Source organism: Ictalurus punctatus, chromosome 8, assembly GCF_001660625.3.
Source record: "Ictalurus punctatus breed USDA103 chromosome 8, Coco_2.0, whole genome shotgun sequence".
NCBI lineage: Eukaryota > Metazoa > Chordata > Actinopteri > Siluriformes > Ictaluridae > Ictalurus > Ictalurus punctatus.
In genome coordinates this window covers 2,718,649-2,736,079 of record NC_030423.2, presented here as the reverse complement: position 1 = coordinate 2,736,079, position 17,431 = coordinate 2,718,649, and the positions used below count along the sequence as shown (strand labels likewise).

The following is a 17,431-nucleotide window of genomic DNA, read 5'->3' as shown; positions in this document are numbered from 1 at the left end:
TCTTCCCATAGTGGGAGGAAGGAGGAAAGGAAAGTTTGAAGCGAAAGCGCGGGTGTCTGAATCAACCAGAGCACACATCAGGGGTTAAATGGATCCCAGCACCGTTCTGTACAGTGTGATGATGTTTTTTATAAATACCACACTTCTTCTTTTTATATATATATATATATATATATATATATATATATATATATATATATATGGGGAAAATGTCTTTAGCAAGGAGATACAGACAAATGTTTAGATTTATTCTGGATGTGTAGGTCTTACTTTGTATTTCTTTATATATGTCCATCCATCTTCTAGACCTTTTCAGGGTCACGGGGAAACCTGGAGCCTATCCCTGGGAGCATCGGGCACAAGGGGTACACCCTGGACAGGGTGCCAATCCATCGCAGCGCACACTCACATACACATAGTATGGACATTTTGGACATGCCAATCAGTCTACCATGCATGTCTTTGGACTGGGGGAGGAAACCCCCGCAGCACGGGGAGAACATGCAAACTCCACGCACACACGGCGGGAATCAAACCCCCAACCCTGGAGGTGTGAGGCGAACGTGCTAACCACTATGCCACAGTGCGCCCGTTTATTTATATATATATATATGTATATATTAATTTCTGAGATCCTGACACTTGCCCATTTTTCCTGCTTCCAACACATCAATTTCAAGACCTAGTGCAATATTACATTTACATGTATTTGGCAGACACGCTCATCTCCAGAGCGACTTATCTCCTTTTATAGGCTACACCTGGGCAGTCACGGGTTAAGGGCCGTGCTCAAGGGCCCAGCAGGGGCAGGTTGGTACAGTACTGCTGGGATTTGAACTCATGACCTTCCAATAAGGAGTCCACTGGCTTAACCACTGAGATATATTTGTATATCTGTATATTAGTTGCAATATTTGTAATATTAGGATGGTAACTGTGTTGTGTTGTCTGAGATGTGTGTGTGTGTGTGTGTGTTGAATGTATTGTGTTGTGACCAAACACCAAGAAACATTCCTAATACATGTTAACGTATATGGCTAATAAAATGATTCTGATTCTTCTATTTTATTATTTTTCTTTAATGAAGATGATTTTGCCTGATGTTTACATTTTTTTATTGTCATGTGCACAAATAGCCTACGGTAAAGCCTACAATACGCAATGAACATAGGAGCAAACATAAATGATCATGAGTGGCAATCGGCACAGGATGTTATTGCACAGTGAATTATTTTGGAGTGTTGGGACGGTAGCAGTCATTCATGTGGATTTAAGTGTCTACAGAATCTACAGTACTATACTCTGTGTCAGTTTGCCCTCATACAGTGGGGGGAATAAGTGTTGAAAAAAAAAAAAAAATTCAGTAAATATATTTCCAATGAGGTTATTCACATGAAATTTTCAACAGACTTTGGTATTAACGCAAGATAGCCATACATATAAAGAAATCCAAACATTAAAGCCCATAAATGAAGTTATGTGTAATAAAGTCACGGGAATGACACGGGAAAAAAGTACTGAACACGCTAACTGGAATGTATTTAACACTTAGTGGAGAAACCTTTGTTTGTAATGACGGGTTCAAGACGCTTCCTGTATGAAGAAATGAACGGGCCGCGGTATTCAGGTGTGATTTTGGCCCGTTCTTCTAAACATATCGTCTTTAAATCTTGTTCTGTTGGATTCGAGTCAGGTGATTGATTGAGCCATTCTAACGCCTTGAACAAACCCAGCTGATATTAATTTTCACAGATAGGGGGTATAATTACTTACGGATTTCAGCTGGTTCCTTGCCTTACCTTGCCTTGGAGAACTACTTTTTCTTATCGTGTTCGATAGTTTTTTCCTCCCCTGTTATGTATACATTTGGTCGGAGTATTAATTATGGACATGTGGTTTTGAGGCTGAAGAAAGCACGAGAAAATGAATCACTCCATCCCTCCATTTTCTGTACCACTTATCCTATACACAGGGTCGCAGCGGAGCCTGGACTCTATCCCAGCGGACTTGGGGCACGAGGCTGGGGACACCCTGGACGGATACACCCAAACTGCAGACTATTGTCAGCCATCTGAGTACGCCTTCATGCTACAACTTTTAGTTGATTAACGCTACATTGTTATAATAGACTAATTACTACCAGCTACTCTTACTAAATAGCATGACGTACTATACTTTTCAAGTAGTCTGTTGTTCTTGTGTTATTGAATGCAATAGCTACTGTACTGTCCAAATGTATCTTCCCATTCAGTTACTAGTCCAGCCACTAGATGTCGCTAAAAGACCATCAGAACCACTCTGACTTTAAAAAAGTTGTCTCTTGTATATAAATACGCCTTGCTGCATTTGCACATGGTACATACATAACACATTAACATTTGCTATCATACAGTAACATACAGTAGATACATTATTTAATATAAGCACATTAGCCCTAATCGCTAATAATATTTACATATAATAATAAAACTAAAAGATGTCTGTCAATCATAATCTGTCATTTAAATCTTGCAGATTTAAAGCAGCATCATTAACACAGTGCGCATTATTTTGTAAGCAGGCTGCTGCTTTGTGCGTTAGTCCATTTACAGTAAGTTGTATAGAATAAGCCGTTATCTTTCTTTCTTTCTTTTTTTTTTTTGCTAATTAATATCCAGAAAGGGAAAGCTACATTTTCACCTCTTGGACTATGATAATACTGAGCTTACTTCATTGATCACCCTACCTTGTCCTTCAGTCTGAGCCTGAGTTTCTGTAATGAGTAACCATCGCTTCTCTTCCCTACGACTACTCTTCATCACTACTAATTCCCTAAAGCAGTGGTTTGCACAAGTGAATTCATATGACAAGTTAAGATTATTCTCAACCTTAATGGCCGGGTTAATGCCATTTCGTATGAATAAATTTCCTATGAAACCAAATAAAATCCAACCACTTCATGTTTGCTCACTGCTTGCACGTCCGTTTATCAAGGAGGAACTGTCATCTTCAGCCCTACCCGAGTTTGCTTGAGCTGGATCAATTCTCCAGCTCGCTCTTCTGTAGAGGCTGGGCAGATGGTGGCATTTTGCGGTTGCGCTTCATGTTCAGGGAGTTCACCGATGCCTTGCGGAAAGTGGAGAGCCTGTGACGGAAGTTCTCGCCCGAAAAGAAGTAAAGCATGGGGTCGAAACAGGAGTTGGCGGCCGCCAGGCACAGCGTGATCACCACCGACTTCTGCATGTAGTTGATCTCATCACACGAGGCACCTTGCTTCTTAAAGTGGAGATGCACGGTACGCTGCACATGGTAAGGCATGAAGCTGACCAAGAAGGCCAGCATGACAACTACGATCATGCGGATGGCCTTAGTGCGCGTGTTTTGCTGCTTCTTTGCATTCGAGTTGCCCAACAGTGCCCGCACAATGCCAATGTAGCAAACCAGGATTACTAGGAAGGGTATGATGAAACCCACGACCAGTGAGAAGTAATTGAGCACGACCAGCTTCTTCAGGCTGCCCGATTCCTCTGGCGGCTCAAAGCATTTGGTCTTGTTGGTCTTCGGGTCGAAGTGCTGGCCGGACATCAGGAACGGTGAGCTGGTGCCACAAATGAAGACCCAAATGCAGGCGCAGACGACCCGCGCCCGCCTCTCAGTGGCCAAGCGCAGGTTCTGCACGGGGAAGACGATGGCCAGGAAACGTGTGAAGCTCATGGCCATCATGAAGAAAATGCTGCAGTAGAGGTTTACATAGAGCGCGTACGAGCTGATGCGGCACAGGAAGTCACCGAGTATCCAGTGGCCCTTTTGCACATAGTAGAGCACGCGGAAAGGCAGCGTGCACACACACAGCAGGTCCGCCACTGCCAGGTTCAGCATGTACACATGGAACGCAGAGGATTGGCGGTAGGTCCTGATGAGCACCACCAGCGCAAAGCCGTTACCCACCAGGCCCAAAATAGTGATGATGGAGTATGCGGTGGAATAGACCTGGTTACGGAAGTCGTCAATTGAGGGGCAGGAGAACTCGGTGGTGTTATTTGCCATTGTCTGGGTTCTCTAAAACAAAACAAAAACGAAAAGCGATTACACAAAAGATTACACAGATTACCCACAAGTCCCACACTTAAAACACTGCAAGTAGTGACACTTAAGAGTAATAATGTACGAACGTCATGGGGAAGTTTAACCGGACCGGTCTCCCATTCCGGTCTCTCCCCGCCTCACAGTGTGACTCGGTTAAACTGATGAAAGATCCAATAGTGTCTGACTTAAACATCGAAACCGCTCCTGCGTGTGAACGTCAATGTGAACGTGACTGTCTGTGTACAGTCTACCGTGTCCTGTGACAGACCACAAACAAAGGAGTTCTAATGCATGCATATTAGTTTTGGCAGCGCTTCAATTCTAAGGAAGAACCACCCTTCATTACGTGGTGCGTACGCGTTCCTTGCTTTCTGTCTTTAAATACCCTAATCATCTGCATGCCTATAATTGTTGTCATCTTCCTAAACACCACAAGTCTGCCAGATCATCGATCCGACTAAACTCTATGCAACTGTGTTCAGTAGGATGGATAACAAGTGGATGTTCCAAACTGATCTTCAGCTCATTGGGGTTATAGTCTGGTATATTGTAAACATTAGTGTTCATGCAGATCTGATGCACTGGATTCTGAAGTCACTATTCAGTCCATCTTCAACACACACACACACACACACACACACACACACACACACACACACACACATATTCCTTTCTAATCTGATATCACGGGTAGTCCAAACTAAAACATTTTTTTTAACATTTCAGTTTTACTTTCAGAATCATTGCCTTGTTTTTTTTTAATTAATTAATTTATTTATTTGCATGTAGGCTAAAGCCAGAGTTCAAGTTCACGTGCATGCCAGACCCCACTCATAAACGACGCACGTGCATAGATCTGCAGAACTTTTTAAAACCAGCAAAACGAGAAATAATAAACTAGTCCGTTCATGTAAAAGTTAAAGACTGAGAAAAATTGTTTACCCGGTATGTTGAATCTTTGAGTCGTTTATCCAGTCAGTCCGAGCTGTAGCTGTACCATCTGATCAGAAAGCCTCTCCTACTCAGTACTGTAAAATGAACGGGTCTGATCGCGTCTGATTAAAGGCGCTGTGGGATAGAGCAGCGCGTGTTAATGAAGCGCGCGTCTCTGCATGCACTGAGCGCGTGCCTGTTGCACTTCTGCGCGCACGAATAACGAGCTCCGTTCTGCGCGCGGATTCCTGGCGCACTGAACCACGTGCTCCATGCAATTAACCGTGCTGTCCAGGCTTTCGCTAAGAACTCAAGTCCTGTTTAACAACAACTGCTCTGTCAACAGTATGCAATGCGAAATGTAGGCTGTTATTTACACGCTGTGCATGCTCACGTGCTTCTTCCTTGATTCTACTCATTCAGTCTACTAATGCATGTGGCCAGACATTTCACTAGTCTGACATCAACTGTGCGTTGCACAGATTAACTTGTTCACGTTTTCACGTTTTATTTTCACGTATTTTCCACTACTCACTACTATACAGGCTAACAGAAGCTAGCTATTCTTACAGCGCCAGACCTACTTCTCAACTCCTACAGTTTAATATACTGTTGTAATCTTTATTCGGTTTTTGCACAGCATACACTTCCTCCGGGTACTCCGGTTTCCTCCCCCAGTCCAGAGACATGCATGGTAGGCTGATTGGCGTGTCCAAAGTGTCCGTAGTGTGTGAATGTGTATGTGATTGTGCCCTGCGATGGATTGGCACCCTGTCCAAGGTGTACCCCGCCTTGTACCCGATGCTCCCTGGGATAGGCTCCAGGTTTCCCCGTGACCCTGAAAAGGATAAGCGGTATAGAAGATGGATGGCTGGATGGACAGTATGAAAGAATTGACCGTCTCGTGTATTTTTACTGTAGAATTTTGAAACCTTAAAAAAACAACAACAACAATAACTCCCATCCCCCGGTTATCAACGTTGCGGACGTCATACTGAACAAATTGAAAAAAAAAAAAAAAAAGGAATTCCTACACTTTGTATGGCTTCACCAGCACAATCTGTCACCTCATAATGCTCTGCAAAAGAAATTCCGTCATTTGGGATATTTTTCAAACTTGTCATCGAGCGTGTCTGTCAGGCAAATAAACTCCTCGTCCTGACTGGTTGAATTTTTACGGTCCATGGCATGAATTTCTTCTCTGAGGAGATATCTGATTGGTTGTTCCAACCTTTATGTCTATACACACTTGGTTATATCAGCAGAACGAGGAAAAGACTGTGCTAACAATAAGCTGCAGGGCCGGACTGGCCATCGGGAGCACCGGGAGAATTCCTGGAGGCCTGACGACCGATTTATCCCTGCTGTTTTCTTTTAAATATTATTTTACATTATTGCGTGTCCTATATACTCGGGTGTTCCGTTCCGTTTTTTGATAATAAATCGATAATAACCCATGAACCTGTTCGTTTTGACTTGCAACTCTACTATTCTCCTCAGCTCCGGCGGACGGTTTGGAAGGGAATCGTCGCTCCACGGAGCGACGATCGAGAGGAAGCGGGCCGGCGGAGCAGACAGGGAAAGGGCACGCAAAACGAAAGCCCTCTAAAAAGAAGCAGCGAAAATGTAAGAAAATTACCGACCAGGTCAGGACTTCTCATCTGTAAATCCTGTAGATTTGTGTTCAGTAACTTAGCTAAACAACTATTAAGCGGAGTTTCACTACAAGCAAACGTTAGTACTGTTACTGTCGTCAGTTAAAGTATGCGAAAGGACAGCGTTATCTCCTGTATAGTTAAAATACTAAGTAATTTAGCAGAATTGAATGTACGATACATTACGGGAGCCCTCCATGTTGTTATTTTAATTGCTGAAATGACAAACAACAACAACAACGAACACTTTTCCAAGCTATGAGTCATAAAACATCGTAACATTATGTTTAATATTAAGATTTTTCTAAATAGATATTGTCACGATGTAGTTAGTATTGCGCTAACGGATATTTAGGCACTTTAGGAAATGATGTCTGAACATATCTGAGGGTGAAAAAAAAAAATGCATTTTTCTCCTATTTTTTTCACAGTGAGGTGGTCGACGTGGCGCCCGCTGTGGTGCAGCGCTCACGCTTCAGGGTCAAGCTGAGATGACAGGTAGCGGTGAAATAAGAGGAATGAAATATGCTTTAACATGCTGTGTTTGTATGAAATATAGTACGGTTAAATCTCAGGGATTTTCAGTAAAAACAAAACAAAACAAAAGCCCAAAACAAACAGTGCCTCAATGTGATGCTTTAATTTGAACTAAAAGACATTTCGATCCTGTGCTCAGAAATGACAGTGAGGTTAAAAATAGTTGTCGTTTTCCAACAATTTCGAGGCGGTTCTGTTTATAGCACTGGGATCTGGTAAAGAAGTGACAGTAGGGATGGGCGATATGGACTTACAGCTATATCACGATATTTTCTGGTATTTATTGCGATAACGATATCAGTGACGATATAACTATAGCACCGTGCGCCACTGTTTTTAGCTACGAGTGACAGCTGTGATCTTGAGAAACACAAACACTGATCTTAAAAAAAGTTCCAGATTGTCGACATGTCCATTGTTTAGATAAACTCCTCCTCAGATTCATATCTGTGTGTTGAAGGTGTGTGTGTGTGTGTGTGTGCGTGCAACCCTGCAATCCGGGGTGTTTTGCTGCCTCATGTCCAGGGATTGGCTCCAGATCCACAGCGACACTGACCAGGCTGAAGTGGTTACTAAAAGTGGGTGCTCTATGGGATGTTTTCCGTAACCAAATACTGATCGATAGCGCCATGGTTTTCCATTATGCTTGGGCCTTCCAGGAACAGGTGTATAGTATATTGACAACAAGAGACACTTTTAAGGTGCAATGGTAGAAATGTAGAAACGACTAATGGTTTAAGTCATGGCCTCAGCGCAATTGTGGCTGAGAAAACCCATTTGGAAAACTGCCTTCCGGTCCAGCGTGCTTCTTTGTGTTTGAATGGTTCTCTTGTCAGTCATTTTATCGAGACTAACCCTAACCATAACAAACCTTCACTTCACCGCATTTATCTCAAATCAGCAAGTGCCCAGTGCAGCCAGGTATCTCTCTTGTGAGCAAAAAGATCCTTGCTAATGCTAACTCTAGTTATCACGCGATCTGTAGATGAACCACTGTGAGCTCTGCGGCAGTGCTTTGTGTACATGGGTGGGAATGGAGGCAGGTTCAGGGAGTAAAAAAAACCAATCGAATCTTATCTAGCACCATCTAGCACCTAATCCTCAGAGACCTAATCTTGGCAAATGTGGGCGAATCCTACATAATGCACTTTAAATTGCACACAAGTGGAATAAGTATATGACTAATAATTAGTAATAATTCAAGTGATAATGTGTCTTCTTATAACAAGTAGTCGCATTAGGGGTTTCACGTACTCAAGCAATTTCCCTTTAGTTTGCAAGCTATATTGACAGAACACCCCCCCCCCCCCTCCCCCCGGCTTCCGATTGATTTCCTTTTTTTTTTTTTTTTTTTTTTTTTTTTTTTTTTCCATTTATGAGTTCTAACACATATTAAAAAAAAATATTTGTACAAGGCACTGTACTGTAAATAAGTCATTACACAGAAGCTGCTACAGGGACGGAACATCCAGAGTAAACCAGGAAATAAGAAAGTTTGTACTTAACATCTGTGTCAACACAAACAAATAAAACAGTGAAGAACAAACTTGGAAGGTTGAGCGTACCTCAGATAAGCAGAATTATCGGGACGCACATCCATGTTTACACAATGTTTTTTACACCGAACACTAAATGACATGATGACAAGTTATTAAGAAAAAAGCCAGAGTGATCTATTTTGTGATCATTTTCTGTTTCTTTCAGGTCTTTCGCAGATATCTACTGCGACTGGCGCCAAACAACACATTTCTAACAGCATAAGGGATCAGTGGCTATTTGGAAATAAAATCTAATAAAATCATAAAGATATGACAGCTGATGTGCTGTAGTATATTGTATACTTAGGACTTGAATGGTTAAAAAAAAATAACCATGAGGATATTATTATTAGTAGTAGTAGCAGCAGCAGTAGTAGTATTGTTAGTAGTAGTAGTAGTAGTAGTAGTAGTTGTAGCAGTAGTTGTAGCAGTAGTTGTAGCAGTAGTAGTAGTAGTAGTAGTAGTATTGTTAGTAGTAGCAGTAGTAGTAGTAGTAGTTGTAGCAGTAGTAGTAGTAGTAGTAGTATTGTTAGTAGTAGTAGTAGTAGTAGTTGTAGCAGTAGTAGTAGTAGTAGTTGTTGTAGCAGTAGTTGTAGCAGTAGTAGTAGTAATAGTATTGTTAGTAGTAGTAGTAGTAGTAGTAGTTGTTGTAGTAGTAGTAGTAGTAGTAGTAGTTGTAGCAGTAGTAGTAGTAGTAGTAGTATTGTTAGTAGTAGTAGTAGTAGTAGTTGTTGTAGTAGTAGTAGTAGTAGTTGTAGCAGTAGTAGTAGTAGTAGTAGTAGTAGTAGTAGTATTGTTAGTAGTAGTAGTAGTAGTAGTAGTAGTATTGTTAGTAGTAGTAGTAGCAGTAGTAGTAGTTGTAGCAGTAGTAGTAGTAGTGGTTGTAGTAGTAGTAGTAGTAGTATTGTTAGTAGTAGCAGTGGTAGTAGTAGTAGTTGTAGCAGTAGTTGTAGCAGTAGTAGTAGTAGTAGTAGTAGTAGTAGTATTGTTAGTAGTAGTAGTAGTAGTAGTAGTAGTATTGTTAGTAGTAGTAGTAGTAGTAGTAGTTGTAGCAGCAGTAGTAGTAGTAGTAGTAGTAGTAGTAGTAGTAGTAGAAGTAGTTGTAGCAGTAGTAGTAGTAGTAGTAGTATTGTTAGTAGTAGTAGTAGTATTGTTAGTAGTAGTAGTAGTAGTAGTAGTAGTAGTAGTAGTAGTAGTTGTAGCAGCAGTAGTAGTAGTAGTAGTAGTAGTAGTAGTAGTATTGTTAGTAGTAGTAGTAGTAGTAGTAGTAGTAGTTGTAGCAGTAGTTGTAGCAGCAGTAGTAGTAGTAGTAGTAGTAGTAGTAGTAGTATTGTTAGTAGTAGTAGTAGTAGTAGTTGTTGTAGCAGTAGTTGTAGCAGCAGTAGTAGTAGTAGTAGTAGTAGTAGTAGTAGTATTGTTAGTAGTAGTAGTAGTAGTAGTAGTAGTATTGTTAGTAGTAGTAGTAGTAGTAGTTGTTGTAGCAGTAGTAGTAGTAGTTGTAGCAGTAGTTGTAGCAGTAGTAGTAGTATTGTTAGTAGTAGTAGTAGTAGTAGTAGTAGTAGTTGTAGCAGCAGTAGTAGTAGTAGTAGTAGTAGTAGTAGTATTGTTAGTAGTAGTAGTAGTAGTAGTAGTAGTTGTAGCAGTAGTTGTAGCAGTAGTAGTAGTAGTAGTAGTATTGTTAGTAGTAGTAGTAGTAGTAGTAGTAGTAGTAGTAGTTGTAGCAGCAGTAGTAGTAGTAGTAGTAGTAGTAGTAGTATTGTTAGTAGTAGTAGTAGTTGTAGCAGCAGTAGTAGTAGTAGTAGTAGTAGTAGTAGTAGTAGTAGTAGTAGTTGTAGCAGTAGTTGTAGCAGCAGTAGTAGTAGTAGTAGTAGTAGTAGTAGTATTGTTAGTAGTAGTAGTAGTAGTAGTAGTAGTTGTAGCAGTAGTTGTAGCAGCAGTAGTAGTAGTAGTAGTAGTAGTAGTAGTTGTAGCAGTAGTTGTAGCAGTAGTAGTAGTAGTAGTAGTATTGTTAGTAGTAGTAGTAGTAGTAGTAGTAGTAGTAGTTGTAGCAGCAGTAGTAGTAGTAGTAGTAGTAGTAGTAGTATTGTTAGTAGTAGTAGTAGTTGTAGCAGCAGTAGTAGTAGTAGTAGTAGTAGTAGTAGTAGTAGTAGTAGTTGTAGCAGTAGTTGTAGCAGCAGTAGTAGTAGTAGTAGTAGTAGTAGTAGTAGTATTGTTAGTAGTAGTAGTAGTAGTAGTTGTTGTAGCAGTAGTAGTAGTAGTAGTAGTAGTAGTAGTTGTAGCAGCAGTAGTAGTAGTAGTAGTAGTAGTAGTAGTATTGTTAGTAGTAGTAGTAGTAGTAGTAGTAGTAGTAGTAGTTGTAGCAGTAGTTGTAGCAGTAGTAGTAGTAGTAGTAGTATTGTTAGTAGTAGTAGTAGTAGTAGTAGTAGTAGTAGTAGTTGTAGCAGCAGTAGTAGTAGTAGTAGTAGTAGTAGTAGTATTGTTAGTAGTAGTAGTAGTTGTAGCAGCAGTAGTAGTAGTAGTAGTAGTAGTAGTAGTAGTAGTAGTAGTTGTAGCAGTAGTTGTAGCAGCAGTAGTAGTAGTAGTAGTAGTAGTAGTAGTATTGTTAGTAGTAGTAGTAGTAGTAGTAGTTGTTGTAGCAGTAGTAGTAGTAGTTGTAGCAGTAGTTGTAGCAGTAGTAGTAGTATTGTTAGTAGTAGTAGTAATGGCTAATAGACTTAATTATTATCTGTGGTATTTATTTTTTACTTGAGTGTTACCGAATTCACGTACTTTTACTTAATTAAATTTCCAGGAGTAATAAAACCCCACTTTTTACTTCTTACATTTCTATTTAGACCTTCAAAGTTACAAATCTTGAAGGTCTCTCCTTTCATCCAGCCAATGACTATATGCTTGGCATCAATCAAATGGGCTTGATCAAGGCTCTGCACCCTTGCACTTCCCTCATTACCAAGCCTACTTTGCGATCAAAAACAATTGGGGGTACGCCAATCATGAAGCAGAAAGTAACTGTTGCAATGCGCGGAATTAAACGGATAGTCACAACAACGGATTGCTGGACAGATAGAAAAGGAAAGGTTTCATAGTTCACTGGGTCAACCTCAAAAGTGCTGAAATATATTTCGCTGCATTCCCCCACAGAAACTTGCATACATTCAGTATTTTGGCCAGCAAAAAAATGACATTCTCTCCAAATACGACATTCGTAACAAGATCGTTTGCACCACCTACAGTTAGTGGGTCCAACTTCCTGAAAGTTTTCAGAATTTTTGTAGAAGAGAACAAAAGAAATGATGACTGAGAAAAACAAAAAAGCCCATTTTTGATGATACTGTTTATGAAGACACTGATGAGGAACGTGACAGCATGGAAAGCTATGATATCTCAGCACTCCTGGTCCAGGATGATGGCTTTGAATATCGTTTATCTAAACACCGAAATTGTGCCTGGCTGCATCCTCATCCTGATGACTCAGTGAAGTAGGCTTCTGTGTATGCCAAACCAAACATGTTGGAATTATCGCTGTTGATTGAATCGTCCCTCTTCCCAAATAGAAGGTTGCTGTAGGCTGAAGACATTCGGATTTGAGATCAAAAGATGCATATGAGAAGTGAGTTTAGAATTTCAGATTTTATTTACTGGTATTTATATGTAGACGTGTTAAACAACTTAGAACATAGCACATTTTGCATCAGACCACCCAATTTGTAGGCGAGCAAAAATATCGAGTGTTTCTTGTTCCCAAGGTGTGTCCTGTTAGATTGATAGTTTAACCAACAAATAGCTCTGAATATCTACCCTTGGTTTTAGCTTTCGGTTGCACCTGAAGATCGCATTTTGAAGCTGTGAAAAGAGCGAAAACCGATCAGAGGCATTGCACAAACACTGGTCATAGCCATTACAACAATTTGGAATGTCCTGAAAAGAAAGAAACCACCGGTGAGGTGAGCAACAGACACAGAATGGGTCGGCCTTGGAAAACAACAACAGCTGATGACAGAAATGTTGTGAGAGCTGTGAAGAAAAACCCCAAAATAACATTCAGTGACATTATCAGCAAGCTCCAAAGGGAAGGGGTGAAGGTATCACCATCCACCATCGAAGAAGTGTATATATAGAGGCCATATTACAAGATGCAAACCAGTCATCGGCAGTAAGAATCAGAAAGCCAGTTTGGGAAATCGCAAAGAACTACAGAGATGAGCCCCAAAAGTTCTGGAACCGAGATGAACCTCTACCAAAGTGATGGAAAGGCCAAAGTTTGGAGGAAGAAAGGATCTGCTCATGATCCAAAACATACAAGCTCATCTGTGAAACATGGTGGAGGTAGTGTCATGGCTTGGGCTTGCACAGCTGCTTCTGGAACATTCTCACTAATCTTTATTGATAATGTAACTCATGATGGTAGCAGCAGAATGAATTCAGAAGTGTACAGGAACATTTAGTCTGCTTTATCATGCAGCAAGACAATGACCCAAACTCAGTAAATGACATTATCAGGGGAAAAGTGGAAGGTTTTAGACTGGCCAAGTCAATCACCAGACCTTAACCCAGTTGAGCAGCATTTCACCTCCTGAAGAGGAGACTGGATGGAGAAACCCCCTGAAATAAACATCAACTGAAAGAAGCTGCGGTAAAAGCCTGGAAAATCATCACAAAAGAAGAATCCAACAATTTGGTGATGTCACTGAGTCACAGAAGTGATGGAATTATTGCAAACAACTGATATGTAAACAAATATTAAGTGTCATTTATTTTAATTTACTTCAAGACTTATCTGTTCCTATACTTTTGCTCAAAATTGGATGGTCTGATACAAAAGGTTCTGTGTTTTATGCTGTTTAACACGTCTAGATGTACATTAGCACATTATCTAAACTTACTTCAACGGGCTTTTACAAATGAGATGGAGTTCATGCTTTCAAGGGAGGCAAAGGAGGAATCTCATGTTACATGTGTCTCTTCTTCTACCAGCATACTGAAATATTTTACTGAGGTATGGCCAGGGTCACTCATCCTCAGGTTCAACACTGCAGTCCAGTGGCTTTTCTATATTCAGACACACTCAGATAGCTGCAGTAACTTTAACTACACTGTTCGTCATGAGAAGCTCATCGAACACGATGAACTCACAGGCTACCCAGCGAACCAAAACGAAACGTTTCGCTAACGTTCCCATTAAGTTATGAAAACGTTATTTCTGAATGTTCTCTGAACATGTCCGGTTTAAAAAAAATAAAAAAAATAAAAAATGTTTTAAGAATGTTTCTTCTTCTAACGATAGAGAAAACGTTAAGGGAACGTTCCATTTGATCATTTTGCAAACGTTAAGAGAATATTATTTCCGAATGTTCTCGGAACATTCAAAACATCCAGTTTTTTAAAAAACGTTTTAATTATGTTTTGTTTTTTTTGTTTTTTTCGTAGTTATGTGAACATAAAAGAAAATGTCAAGGGAAGTTTCTATTTGATCTCTTTGCGAACATCGTCCAAACATTCCCCCTGGATCATTGTTTACGATCATGTTAATAGTCATTCAAGTTATGAAAATATGGTCAAACGTTGTCGTGGTGAACAATCTTTCCAGCCTAACAAAAAAACTTCAGAAACAGAGGGTTTGTAGATGTCAAAAAGTAATGAAACTTTATTGAAACAATAAAGTGCGACCGTCTGCAGAAAGAAACAAACCAATTTCCATTGGCTTGATTAATTATTCATATCTATATGATACCTTACATTTGTGGCGCATGCGTTGTCAGTTGAAAAGGTTTTATCAGGACATGGTTTTTACTTTGTCCCATAATTCACCCTATAGTCCGAGCCTGGTACCCTTCCTCCAGGAAGTCTTATCTGTTATTTTAACACTGGTTTTCAAGCTTAAAGGGCTTTGATTGGAAACAAAGTTCTGGTAAATGTCTAATTGCTAATTTATTGCCATAGAGTAAAGCTTCTTTAGACAAAACACAAGGTTCTTCTAACTCAATTTACACGCTTAGAATATAACTTGCTTAAAAAAGTGTTTCATGGTTTTTGAGGAAAAAGTGTTTTTATAGTTTTAAATATAAACAATTATAACTTTAACAATTAACAGTGTTTTATGGTTTTAGATTATGCCTCTAAGTAACAATTCGATATGTTGGTTATACATATTAGATTATACGTTATTAACATATCCAAATATTAGTTACACATATTGATTTAAACTACTTTGTAGTTACACATATTGATTACACTTCATCAATATATTCTAGAACATAAGCAATTCATTTCTTACAGCCACAGGTATGGATTTCAAATCAATAAAACTTTGAAGTACCACAAGGCAATCGTTTTTCATCATTTATTATTTCATATATATGTTTCGCTTTTTCCAGAGTATAAAAGTTTAAGTGCATTATAATATCAAGTCAAGTCAAAGGTTTTTTATTGTCATTCCTCTATATAGCTTGTATACATTGGAACGAAATGCTATTTCTTCAGGACCATGGTGCAACAGTTTATAAAAATTACAATTACAGAATTACCAAAAAAAAAAAAAACATCAAAACAACTGATAAGTCTGTACTTTATGATTCACATTTCACTGTAGTAGTACACTAAACAAACTGTAAGAATCTCAGCACAATCCAACATACAGAATCGAAAAGACAAAACACAACAACAAGTTAAACATCGGAAACAAGAACACAAACTCCAACATACAACTTGAGAACACAAGTCAAATCTAACGAGACATGCCGAAAAGAACACAATGGAAAAAGAACTGCTTGGCTGGAATGAAAACCGATACCCACACCGGGCCTTTCCGGATGAGATTAGACACCCCTGCTCTAAAAGAATTAGTAACACTCGAAGGGAAACAGAATGCAGAATTGGGAGCAGATTTTCTACAAACTAGAGCTTGAAATGTTTACGTAATGTTAATGACACTACAAAACGCTACCAATGGTTACCCTTGTGCTTGATGGTACTGTTAGCCTGGGTGACACTCTATTAGCATAGCATTAGCATTAGCACACTCTATTAGCATCTATCAGCTGGTTTACTTGACTTTAATTTTCGAGTAATTATAAATACAGTCGACCGTCTCATGTTACTATTCAAAGCTAATAATGTGCAGCGATTGGGGGGAGGGGGGAGGGGGTTAGAGTTTGTGGACAGAGATTTTGCAGCTACATGTTAAGTCAGTTAATCAGATGGAGTTTATGTGAAGGGGGGTGGTTACAGATTTACGTCCAAATGATAAATAATCCACATAGAACCAAACCCAAATCCCAAAGTGAAGGCTATTCTGTGTCTAAAATTCAGTAATTAACAGAATATAAAGCGGTAAAGATCGCCTTCTTCTGCTCACGGTTTAGGAGCTCTCGTCCGAGTTCACACACCATTTAAAAATTAATCCCTGGGACTTTCCCAAGATTGGCAGATAAGTAACCAGCTCGCCTTTAGACCGGCTGTGTTTTGAGTAAGGATATCGGCGTGTCGTAACAGTCACATGCAGACTCTCATCACACCTCAACACACCTCCTCCTGCCTCAGCAGCCTGCGAGAGGCTCTTCAGTGCTGCTTTTCAGCTTCACACAAGCTATGCTTGACACAAATCATTTTGAAAATCAGCTGCGTTTGACGTTTAAAACTTGGAGTTTAGTCTTTTGAGTAAAGACCTGTAAAATCCTGCTTTTTACCCATGTTTACTGCATTCAAGAACTCAACAGCACTTTAATTTCTGTAACAGGATTAGAAGTAAAGATGAATGCCTCCATCCCTGTTGAAAAATCTAATTTCACTTAGCCATCTATAATATTATAAGAGCACTTGGGGGAATAAATCTGGAATGGGATGTTCAACAAGCACATATGTTCAGACACAGGGGCAGTGGTGGCTTGACAGTTAAAGCTCTGCGTTACTGATCAGAAGGTTGGGGGTTCAAGCCCCAGCACTGCCACGCTGCAACCGTTGGGCCCTTGAGCAAGGCCCTTAACCCTCTCTGCTCCAGAAGCGCTGTATCATGGCCGACCCTGCACTCTGACCCCAACCTCCTGACATGCTGGGGTTTTCCATGTGCTATAATGTATACGTGATCAATAAAGACTCATTATCACATTACAATAATAAAGAGAGAATCGCTTGTTAGAAACCACTTCAACTGAGAAGTGAACTTTAAACATCTTTAAAAAACAAAAAAAAAACCCCAAAAACAACAACAAAGGTCATACTGCTATACTTTAAAAAGTCCCAGATTAAACACGTAGACATAGCAGCAGACTCTAACTGGCTAGTTAAAAGTTTATTTGTCATGTGCACAAAATGTCAGGGACATTTGTACATCGAAATGCTTGTTGTGAGGCTCAGGTACCCCACAGCTGTGCAATACAAAATATGTACGTATGAAGACACATAAGATGAGTTCCGGTGCATCGCAAGAAAGCTACACTGGTGAGAGCTCTGGGTAAACTCTACAGCTTTTTATTGTGTCTTATTATTTGATTTCTAAAATAATACAATATCATGCAATATGATCGCCAAACACTTCTTAACATCAGATCATCGCTCAAAACAGACATTGAGAGCAATTTGTATGCAAGTTTATACGGCAGCAGCCCCATACGCTGTTCATCTGCTGCTTTGTTTAAACTCGCATGGGTGTATATTTACATGTCATATTACCTTATCTGTTTTCTATGTATTTATAATCTAATCTGA

General features: G+C 39.8%; 1 protein-coding gene and 1 long non-coding RNA gene across 2 annotated transcripts; one reads left to right on the top strand and one right to left on the bottom strand.

The window, feature by feature from the left end:
- The first annotated feature begins 190 nt into the window (after positions 1-190).
- LOC108268407 (uncharacterized) lies at positions 191-9,046 on the top strand. Its single transcript, XR_001813305.3, has 4 exons — positions 191-2,075; positions 6,499-6,624; positions 7,085-7,151; positions 8,895-9,046. It is a non-coding gene; the product is annotated as an uncharacterized LOC108268407 (long non-coding RNA).
- Positions 2,630-5,091, bottom strand: cysltr1 (cysteinyl leukotriene receptor 1). The gene is given in 2 exon segments (NM_001201050.1): positions 2,630-4,038; positions 5,008-5,091. A coding segment is annotated over 1 exon segment (1,008 nt). The 5' UTR covers positions 4,027-4,038; positions 5,008-5,091; the 3' UTR covers positions 2,630-3,018.
- Positions 9,047-17,431: the final 8,385 nt, after the last annotated feature.